This window comes from Amblyraja radiata, chromosome 18, assembly GCF_010909765.2.
Source record: "Amblyraja radiata isolate CabotCenter1 chromosome 18, sAmbRad1.1.pri, whole genome shotgun sequence".
Taxonomy (NCBI): Eukaryota; Metazoa; Chordata; class Chondrichthyes; order Rajiformes; family Rajidae; genus Amblyraja; species Amblyraja radiata.
Window position 1 is genome coordinate 25629489 of NC_045973.1, and position 11496 is coordinate 25640984.

Genomic DNA, 11496 nt, shown 5'->3' on the forward strand with positions numbered 1-11496 from the left:
GCAGGCGGTTACAGCGGCGCCAGACATAAGCCAATCACACTCCGCCATGGGGAGACGCTCGGCCAATGGCAAATCGGCGTCATCACCTGCCTCCAAATCTGCCCCGTGATTGGGCGCGTACGGCTTCCGCTCTCGCTTGGATTATCCAATAGAAACGCCGGGCGGTGTTGCATCAGCCGGCGAATGGTGGCTGCAGATGCTGCAACCCTGAGATAAATCCTGAGATGAACATATTGTGCTGTAGTTGCTGCAAACCTGAGATAAACACAGTGTCACAGATGAAGCAACCTGAGATGAACCCAGAGATGAACCCTTAGATGCTGCAACCTTGAGATAAATATAGAGTGCTGCAGATGGTCTGGCAACATCTAGGGAGAAAATGGTTTAAATTTCAAAAATGAATTTTACTTGTAATGACAAAAATGTGCAAAACTCTTAATATATTCTCATTGTATCCCTGTGACTATTACACTCCATAGAGTCATAGTAACATAGAAATATAGAAAATAGGTGCAGGAGGAGGCCACCATTCATTGTGATCATGGCTGATCGTCCCCAATCAATAACCCGTGCCTGCCTTCTCCCCATATCCCTTGATTCCACTAGCCCCTAGAGCTCTGTCTAACTCTCTCTTAAATCCATCCAGTGATTTGGCCTCCATTGCCCTCTGTGGCAGGGAATTCCACAAATTCACAACTCTCCGGGTGAAAACGTTTTTTCTCACCTCAATCCTAAATGGCCTTCCCTTTATTCTAAGACTGTGGCCCTTGGTTCTGGACTCGTCAAACATTGGGAACATTTTTCCTGCATCTAACCTGTCCAGTAATTTTATAATTTTATATGTTTTGATAAGATCCTCCCCCATCTTTCTAAATTCCAGTGAATACAAGCCTAGTCTTTTCAATCTTTCCTCATATGACAGTCCAGCCATCCCAGGAATCAATCTCGTGAACCTACGCTGCACTGCCTCAATCACAAGGATGTCCTTCCTCAAATTTGGAGACCAAAACTGTACACAATACTCCAGATGTGGTCTTACCAGAGCCCTATACAACTGCAACCTCTCTACTCCTATACTGAAATCCTCTTGATATGAAGGCCAACATTCCATTAGCTTTCTTCACTGCCTGCTGTACCTGCACCCCAACTTTCAGTGACCGGTGTACAAGGACACCCACGTCTCGATGTACCCCCCCCTTACCTAACCTAACCCCATTGAGATAATAATCTGCCCCCTTGTTTTTGCCACCAAAGTGTATAATCTCACATTTATCTATATTGTACTGCATCTGCCATGCATCTGCCCACTCATTCAACCTGTCCAGGTCACCCTGCAACCTCCTAACATCCTCTTCACAGTTCACACTGCCACCCAGCTTTGTGTCATCCGCAAACTTGCTAGTGTTGCTCCTAATTCCCTCTTCCAAATCATTAATATATATGGTAAACAGTTGCGGCCCCAACACCGAACCTTGCGGAACTCCACTCGCCACTGCCTGCCATTCTGAAAAGGACCCGTTCACTCCTACTCTTTGCTTCCTGTCTGCCAACCAATTTTCTATCCACGTCAGCACCCTACCCCCAACACCATGTGTCCTAATTTTAGTCACCAGTCTCCCGTGCGGGACCTTATCAAAGATTTTCTGAAAGTCTCGATACACTTCATCCACTGGCTCCCCTTCATCCATTTTACTTGTCACATCCTCAAAAAATTCCAGAAGATTAGTCAAGCATGATTTTCCTTTCATAAATCCATGCTGACTTGGACTAATCCTTTAACTGCTATCCAAATGCCACATTATTATCTCTTTAATAATTGACTCCAGCATCTTTCCCACCACCGAAGTCAGGCTAACTGATCTGTAATTCCCCGTTTTCTCTCTCGCTCCTTTCTTGAAAAGTGGGATAACATTAGCTATCCTCCAATCCACAGGAACTGATCCTGAATCTATTGAACATTGGAAAATGATCACCAATGCATCCACTATTTCTAGAGCCAACTCCCTGAGGACCCTGGGATGCAGTCCATCAGGCCCAGGGGATTTATCATCCTTCAGTCCCATTAGCCTACCCAATACTATTTCTCGCCTAATGAAAATGTCAGTTCCTCTACCCCCTTAAATCCTCTGCCCTCCAGTACATCTGGGAGATTGTTTGTGTCTTCCTTAGTGAAGACAGATCCGAAGTACCTGTTCAACTCTTCTGCCATTTCCTTGTTCCCCATAATAATTTCACCCGTGTCTGCCTTCAAGGGACTCACATTTGACTTTGCTATTCTTTTTCCTTTAACATATCTAAAGAAGCTTTTACAGTCCTTCTTTATATTCCTGGCCAGCTTCCCCTTGTACTTCATCTTTTCAGTCCGTATTGCCCATTTTGTTTCCTTCTGTTGTCCTATGAAAGTTTCCCAATCCTCTGGCTTCCGCCTACTCTTTGCTGTGTTATACATCTTTTCTTTTCATTTTATTCTATCCCTAACTTCTCTTGTCAGCCACGGTTGCTTCCTACTCCCCTTAGAATCTTTCTTCCTTTTTGGAATGAAATGATCCTGCGTCTTCCGGATTATGCCCAGAAATCCCTGCCATTGCTGTTCCACCGTCATTCCTGCCAGGATCCCTTTCCAGTCAGTATCTGTTTTTACACCCAGCACCATTCCTAGACTGATACCCCTTTCCCTTGTTTGAGGGATGTACCCACTGGGCTCTGCCCCCCAATGTCCAGCAACGGAAGGACCCTAGACTGTGGTCTTCCTCCACAGAGCCTTGGCGTTGTCTACACCGAGCTTCAGTGTGTCCCTCAGCACAACTCCTGTAGTCTGGAGAGGGCCAGTCGGCAACATTCCCTGAAGGACATCTCGATCTGCTGGGTGGTCAACAAGCTTTGGGCAGACCATAGAGCATCTTTCACCAAGTATTCAGCAACACTCGGTGTCTGTATCTGAGTCTATTGGTGGAGGGAATGGAAAGATGACGTTTCATACGGGACCCTTCAGACTTATGGCGCAGGAGAAAAGGCTGGAAAAGAGAGGCGAGGGGAACTGGTGGATCCAGGTGAAGAGCGGTTGATTGGCAGATCAGTCGAGGGTGGGTCGGGGGAGGGGGGAGAGAAAGGTGGAGATAGTGACCGAGTTTGGAGGTGATGAATGGGGAAGACAAAAGAGGGCAGATAGTGGAATCTGTTGAGAGAGAGAGAGAAAGGGAAGTGAAATGTAGAACCAGAGGGAGGGGTGGTGGGTAGATGGGACTCCGGGGGGGTAGAGAAGAGGTGAAGAATCTGAAGTGGGGAGGGGTGGGGGATAGGCGATGGAGGAGGGGAAAGGAACTGGGTTATAGGAAACAAAGATGTGGGGAAAATGGTATGCAGAGTGAGGGGATAAATTGGGATGTAATGGAGCGAAGATGTGGACAGTGTGGAGGGGTGGGTGAAAAGTAGATGGAGGGGAGAATTGAATAGAGGGCGAGGACAGTGACAGAAAATGCACACCAGTGAAGGGGGCAGTGGTGCGAACAGGAGGGAGGGGGTTTTGCTTAAACTTGGAGAATTCAATCTTCATACCGTTGTGTGTAAATAGAATATGAGGTACTGTTCCTTCAGTTTACGTGCGGCCTCACTCTGGCAATGGAGGAATCCCAGGACAGGAAGATTCTGGGCGGGAATGGGAATGGGGGTTAAATGGTCAGTAACTAGGAAATCCAGCCGGCCTTGGTGGACCGAGTGCTCTGTGAAACGGTCAGCAAGTCTACTCTTGGTCTTGCCGATATAGTGGAGGCCACATCGAGAAAACCGGATGCAGCAGATGAGGTTAGAGATGCATATGAATTTGTCTCACCTGGAAGTGCTGCTGGGGTCCCTGGATGGAGGTGAGCGAGGAGGTGTGGGGACAGGTGTTGTTACCTCCTCTGCTTGGTCTCACCATTGTACCGAAGGCCTCACTGTGAGCACCTGATGCACGGGGCGAGGAATGGGGGTTAAGCTTCCCGACACCCAATCCTAGTGTTAACAACACCCCGTCCTTATCCCTCCCCTCCCAACCATCCTTCTCACCAACCCTCTGCCGCCTCCCATCCCTGTTCCCCATCCCTCTTCCACCGCCTCCCCTGTGTCCCTCTGCCCCCCCCCCCCCCTGTGTCCCTCCCCGCCACCAGTTTCTCCCTTTGTTCATGTTATTCCATGCCCCCCACGTCCCCTCCCTTTATTAGACCAGAGGAATAGCTCAAGGGGTACAGGACCCTTGCAGTGAGGACCTATCTTTGTTGACTAGTGTCTCCCAAAGAAGAATCGTGAATCTCTCCCCCACCCTCAGCGCTAACCCTGGAACCAGCACTCTTCCAGCCCCTGGGGAGTGTTGACACGGTGAGTGGGCAGTTGGGGGGAGGGGCTGGCAGTGCCCTCTCCAGTGACAAGGCAACAGGAACGCGTTGTGGAGACTCACTTCTGGGCCGAAGGGCCCATTTCTGTGCAACTCTGACTCTTACATTATTCTCCTGATTAAACTTGTCAGGGGGTAAATATTTAACACACCCGAGGAATAACTATCTTTACACGGTGGAGCAGCGGTAGAGATGTCTTACAGCACCAGAGACCCGGGTTCGATCCTGACTACAGATGCTTGTCTGTACAGAATTTCTAAGTTCTCCCCGTGACTGTGTGAGTTTTCTCCGGGTGCTCCACGTTTCTCTCACGCTCCAAAGATGTGCAAGTTTGTAGGTTAATTGGCTTCAGTAAAGATTCAGTAAATTGTTCCTAGTGTGTAGGATAGTACTAGTGTACCGGGATTGCTGGTCAGTGCGGATTCGGTGGGCCGAAGGGCCTGTTACATCGTTGTATCTCTAAATTAAACTAAAAATCAAATATTTTTTTGTTACTGATTGACATCCCTACATGTTCCAATACTTTTTGTTGCCTTACTCTGAGCAGCCCCACACATGCCCCGCGTCTCATAAATCACCCGCTGTGAAAGAACAGAACTCCTTGTCTCATTGAGTCAGTATTTATTCACACACCCCGGCCCTGGGAAGGTGGAAGCACTGCAGTCCGTGTGGGGAAGGTGCTCCCGCGATGCCGATACGAGGTTAACATCCAACGATGCAGTGACGACAATCTATTTCCCAGCCGAGGTGATGTGTGACCTGGAGGGGAACCTGCAGGCGGCAGTGCTGCCCTGCCATTCCCACTGGCACTGGGCTCCGTGTTGGGGCATCCACGCTGAGCGCAAGGAGGTGCAGGCAGGGGTATCGGGGTGCATTGAGGGGCTCCGGACGGTGTCCAGCTTATCTCTGTCTGACTAATGTCTGATGGGGGAGGCGCGGGGAGTCGGGGTGAGCCACTCACTGTTCACTCGCAGCATCAGTGGGTGCTGAACTAGCGGCTTTGGCTGGGGTGCAGTCCAGCCCCTCAGGAGTTGCTCTGGTCAGAGGGCAGCCTGGAGCTGTGTATCACGGTGACCAGGCCAAGCTGCGACTGGTCAGGGTACCTAGGCTGGTTTAACCATCGAGCCTCCCCTGTGGTGGGGAGGCCCCGTTGGGCTCCTGTGGGAGTAGTTCCCGGGAGGTATCTGCCCAGGTTAGGCCTTGCTCTGGCCCGTGGGAGCAGGGGTTGCACTGGCGTTTGTGCGTGAGCCTGGGCCTGTGGCAGTGTTAGGTCTTGCTCTGGGCTGGGGGTGCAGGGCCTACCGTGGCGGGCGTGACTGGGCCTGGGTTAAGCCTCTCTCTTAGCAGGGGTCGCAGTGCCCGAGGGAGGCTGGGCCTGTGGCTGGGACTCGGGCTGTGCCTGAGTTAGGCCTCACTCTGAGCGGGGGGTGCGGGGCCTGTTGCTGCAGGTGGACCTGAGCCTGGGCCTGGTCCTGGACCAGACTCCAGCCAGGAGTTGTGGATGACGGTGGCACCAGGCAGTGGGTCGACCTGGAGCACGGACAGCACCCGTTTGCGGGCACAGCCCCGCAGTGCGCGGCGCATCTTTTGGCGGGCGAAGGCGTAGAGCAGCGGGTGGAGCAGGGGCCCGGCATAGGCCAGGGCCAGGGCGCAGAGGCGCAGACGACCCCGCTGCTCACTGGGCCCCAACACCAGCTGCAGCAGGTGCAGCGCAGACACCGGGGCCCAGCACAGCACAAAGCCACCCACCGTCACCAGGGACATCCGCAGCACCCGCCGCTGCCGCCGCCTCCTCTCCCGGTGCCGCCGCACTGCCCGTCGCAGCGCCATGATGGCCGACACCGAGGCCCGCATGCCCAGGGCCCGAGGCGGGCCTGGGCCTTGGCCTGGGGGTGGGGGCGCTGCCAGCCGCTGGGCCTCCTGCGGCCCACCCAGACCCCCTCCCACTGCCCCACTCCCTCTGCTGGCCCCAGCTCCACCTCCTCCCCTCCCCCGCCGCTGACACCGTGACCTCCTGCCCCTGGGGCCACGGCCGAAGCGGACGTTGAGGGCCCGCAGGATGCGGGAATAAGTGGCGAGCAGGCCCACGGCTGCCAGGCAGAAGCAGGGCACCTGCAGTAGGAGATGGAGCGAGGCTGTCAGGCCGGGTGGCAGCTCGGCATCACCGCCACACCCCAGCGAGAGGTTGTGGTGGGCCAGGCCGGGCTCGGGGCCCAGCAGCTCAACCTGCAGGAAGGGCAAGGAGAAAGCAAGGAGGGACAAGGTCCAGACAGCGGCGAGCAGCGGCATGGCACGGCCGGCGGTCAGCAGCCGGCGGGACGGCCGCACCGAGATGTCGTAGCGGTCCAGGCCGATCAGCAATACGTTGGCGGCAGTGCCCACCCCAGCCAGCGCCACACAGGCCTCATGGAAGCAGCAGGCCAGGGCCCAGGCAGTGGCGGGGGGCCGTAGCACCATGCTAGTGGTGAAGGGCACACATAGCAGGCAGACCAGCGTGTCCAGCACATGCAGGCTGACCGTCACCACGGTACTGACCGAGTCGGCAAGGCCACTGTGCAGGCCGTACAGAACCAGCACTGTCAGGTTACTAGCTAGGCCCAGCACCAACTCCAGCAGCAGCAAGCTGCCCAGTGACACCTGGAAGCTGAGCGGGTAGGACAAGTACCAGTCTTGGCCCCCATCCCTCTTCTCCAACTCCGGCACAAACTCATCCAACTCCATGGCCCTGTCCATCCGGGGGTCTCAGCATAGTCCTGGAGACCGCAGCGTCCCCGCGCACTTTTGGCAGATCACAGCACACCTGTCGGAGCTTCCAGTACACCTGTAAGAGGACCCAGCACACCTGTAGCAGCTTCCAGTATAGCTGTAGTCGCCCTGATGACTGCCGAGCTCCTGGTATGCCTGTAGCAGTCTTGGCACACCTGTAGGAGCTCCCGGTACACGTGTGGCAGGTCACAGCACACCTGTAATAGTCCTGGCGATCCCAGAGCTCCCGGCACACCTGTCACAGGTCACAGAGTACCTGTAACACAAACCACACTGTTATCTGCAACACCTCTTTTTTTCCAGTCCAATGACTTTATTCAACAATTGCATATTACAGTGTATCAAAAGTACATACACGTTCAATGGTCACAATACATCAAGCAGTCATTATAGTACAATGGTCCAGTCTTTATCTACAATGTTCTCGACCCCCCGCCGCGACTAGACTTCACCGAAGGTCTCTAGAGTCCCGGTGGACACCACATATTCCCTCTCCAGGGACACGCGAGCACGGACATAGACCCGGAAGAGGGGCAGGCAGTCGGCTCTGGTGTGACCATCGACCGCCCGCTGCCTGGACGCACAAATGGCCATCTTAGCCAGGCCCAGGAGCAAAGTGACAGGGAGATCCCACCTTCCCGATCGGCCCTCCCCACTCCTTGCCCTGTGCCCAAATACCAGGATTGTGGGTCTAAAATGCAACCAAAACTTTAGGAGCAGCCCCCTCAGATATTCGTACAGGGGCAGCAACCCCTCACACTCCATGTACGCGTGGAACACGGTCTCTTCCTCGCCACTGGCGAGTCCGTGAACCGACTCAAACGTTTATTACACACCACGGCTCTGTGCAACTCTCTCCACCCCAGGTCCCCGATGTAAAGGAGGACTCCCTTGTGGAGAGGCCTCCACTGGGGACCGCCCCCGCCTCCGGGGTGTCCGTGAAGAAGATGAAGGGAGGAGGTGTAGAGTGTGCAGGAGCACGCTGTACAGTACACGTCTCTCTGTGGCCCATGTTGTGTAGGGCCGGCTCCCGGGAAATATTCCGGAGCCTGGACCCGATGAGCAATTCCTGCTCGGTCAGAATCATTCCGAGCACACGCCTCTGGTCGATATCCACCCACCCACCGTGACAGGATGAGGACCGGCCCCCTCGCAGTTACAACACCCCCCTCCTCCCGAGGAGCAACTAGCTGGCTGAAGATGACCAGATCCCTCACTCTCAACACATCGCGGTAGAAGCTAGGCAGCCCCCAGCCGCGTGGCGGGTCGCCTGATGCCCGCCACCTCCTCCACTATAATTCTCAGCTCCTTTGCCCCACAAGGAAGCTTTCTCGGTTCCTGAACACTCACTGCTGTGCGGGCGAATTCGGCTCGAACTCCATCCACAAATGTGTGTGTGTGTCAGTATTTACAAGGGGTCCCGGTGAGTGGGAGTATATTTGCAGGGGGTCCTCGGCGGACATCTGCAGTTCCTTCCCACACAGAGCCGCGGTGCGTGGAGTTGCTGAAGATAAAGCTGCTGTCAGCGGGCAGTTTGATTTGTCGCAGTGATCCCATAGGGCCGCCAACCGGACCTGTATCTGCAAGTGTACCGAGGCTGTGCAGGGCAAGGTCGCGCTGTGAGCTGACCGGGGTGGGGGGGGCTCAGACATCGCCACCCGGCAACGGAGGGGCAGCCGGTCCCAGTGACCGGGGATACTCTGACCCCCCTCTCTCCTCACAGCCAGTCGGTCAGAAAGCTGTGGGGTGCATTAGGGGCGGCACTGGCGCAGCGGGTAGAGCTGGTGCTTCACAGCGCCAGAGACCTCGGGTGCTGCCTGCGTGGAGTTTGTACGTTCTCCCTGTGACCGCGTGGGTTTCCTCCGGGTACACGGTGCACGGCCCAGGCCCACGGTACAGGGTGCACCTAATCACCGTGAGTGTCTAACACCCCCCCCCCACACACACACACACACACACTGTGCTCCTAGCGTGGTCAGATGCACCTCAAATTCCCGAGGGAGGGAAGGAGTGAGGAGGGAGGGAGGGAGTGGGGAGGGGAGTGGCGGGGGAAGGAGGGAAGGGGGAGAGGGGGTGAAACAATGCTCCATGGTCCCTCAGCCTGCACCACCAATCCTGCTCCTAGAGTCACTCCCTCCTCCCCCCCCTCGCCAACCCCCGCATCTCCATCTCCATCTCCATCCCTGGTTCCCCCACCATAACTCCCTGCCCCCACATCTCACTGTCTCTGGTCCCCTCCACCCCCACTTCCCTGGTTTCTCCACGCCCCCCCTCAACTGCTCCCTGACCCTGGTTTCCTCCCACCCCCCACTTCCCTGGTTTCCCCACCCCCTCCCCTTGTTCCCCGTTCGATGGGGGAGGTGGGATCGCCGATGGGTGTCTGACAGGGGGAGACGGCGACGGAACGAGAATGTGGGTCACCCCGGGCATCGTGGCCGGTGCCTGAGGGTCAGGCAGCATCTGTGTGGAGGGAAGGACTAGTGACGTCTCGGGTCAGCACCCTCCGTGCTGCCCGGCAGCCCAGCCACTGACTGGCCGACGTACCCCCTGTCACCCCGAACCCCAGCTCGGCAACGGGGCTCCAGTCGCCTCCACTGGCCCCGACAGGAGTGTGTGCGCGCGCAGTAATGTGTGAGTTTCACAGTCTTTGTCTTTTCACTGTCTGGCAGCATTTATGTATAATTTATATACAATGTATTTATAATTGATGTTTCTGCGTGTTGTTTATCTCGCTGCCTGTGATGCTGCTGCTACGAGGTTTTCCCTGTACCAGTCCCTCCCCGCTTGTGTGTCTGACAGCAACCTCAACCCAAAACAAACCAGCTTCCAGCATTATCTCTGTGCCACTGACAAGGCCCCAGCATCTGTTATACCTCAGTACGACACAGTGTGCTGAAGTAGTTCAATGGGTCAGGCAACATCTCTGGAGTAACTCAACGGGTCAGGCATCATCTCTGGAGTAACTCAATGGGTCAGGCATCATCTCTGGAGTAACTCAATGGGTCAGGCATCATCTCTGGAGTAACTCAGTGGGTCAGGCATCATCTCTGGAGTAACTCAATGGGTCAGGCAACATCTCTGGAGTAACTCAGTGGGTCAGGCATCATCTCTGGAGTAACTCAGTGGGTCAGGCATCATCTCTGGAGTAACTCAGTGGGTCAGGCAACATATCTGGAGCAACTCAGTGGGTCAGGCAACATCTCTGGAGCAACTCAGTGGGTCAGGCATCATCTCTGGAGTAACTCAGTGGGTCAGGCATTATCTCTGGAGTAACTCAGTGGGTCAGGCATTATCTCTGGAGTAACTCAGTGGGTCAGGCATTATCTCTGGAGTAACTCAGTGGGTCAGGCAACATCTCTGGAGTAACTCAGTGGGTCAGGCATTATCTCTGGAGTAACTCAGTGGGTCAGGCAACATCTCTGGAGTAACTCAGTGGGTCAGGCATCATCTCTGGAGTAACTCAGTGGGTCAGGCAACATCTCTGGAGTAACTCAGTGGGTCAGGCAACATCTCTGGAGCAACTCAGTGGGTCAGGCAACATCTCTGGAGTAACTCAGTGGGTCAGGCAACATCTCTGGAGCAACTCAGTGGGTCAGGCAACATCTCTGGAAAACATGAACCATTCCACATTCTATATTGCTTGTTTTTGGAGAGGGTGACGTGACCGTGAGGTTCCACACAGACCAGGAGAGGACACCACATCCTCCTGCCCACTGAGGGGCCACTGACCCGGGTTTACATTGACCCAGTATCTGGTGACTGCTGGCGACCAGTTTATAAAGTAACCTCTGCAGGTGACCAGCCAGTGAAGCTGGACAAGCGCCGCCCCCGATTTGTCAGCCCAGTGACCAGCTCGGCCACGGGGTGGTCGCAGACCTACGACAAGCCTCAATGTGAATCTCCAACTCACTGCTGCCCGTGGGATCTTGCTGTGCCTGCTCGCTGCGTGCCAACAGTGACAATGCCTCATTAACTCACTGACTAGACTTCAGTCATTCCCAGGCTTCAAGAAGTCTATGTTTCAGACAATCCTGCCCCAATCCGTCGTCACACCGGGTCCGGTCTTTGCTTCTCTCTCTGGGAACAGTGATCGGTATCAGAACTTTATCATTTGGTCAGCACGGTGCCGCAGCGGTGAAGTTGCTGCATTACAGCGCTAGAGACCCGGGGTTGATCCTGACTACGGGTGCTGCCTGTACAGAGTTTGTACGTTCTCCCTGTGACTGCGTGGATTTCCTCCGGGTGCTCCGGTTTCCTCCCACACTCAAAAGCCGTACAGGTTTGTAGGTTAATTGGCTTCCGTGAAAAATGTACATTGTCCCTAGTGTGTTTGATAGTATTAGGATCGCTGATTGGTGTG

General features: G+C 54.8%; 1 protein-coding gene across 1 annotated transcript; it reads right to left on the reverse strand.

Moving 5' to 3' along the window:
* Positions 1 to 4974: 4974 nt before the first annotated feature.
* Positions 4975 to 7386, reverse strand: LOC116983250 (G-protein coupled receptor 22-like). Its single transcript, XM_033036931.1, has one exon. The coding sequence runs from the start codon at positions 7101 to 7103 to the stop codon at positions 5775 to 5777; it is 1329 nt and encodes a 442-aa protein (XP_032892822.1). The 5' UTR covers positions 7104 to 7386; the 3' UTR covers positions 4975 to 5774.
* Positions 7387 to 11496: the final 4110 nt, after the last annotated feature.

Bases quoted from the DNA above. Each gene is read 5' to 3' on its own strand.
- LOC116983250 (XM_033036931.1), bottom strand. From the start codon at position 7,103: ATGGACAGGGCCATGGAGTTGGATGAGTTTGTGCCGGAGTTGGAGAAG.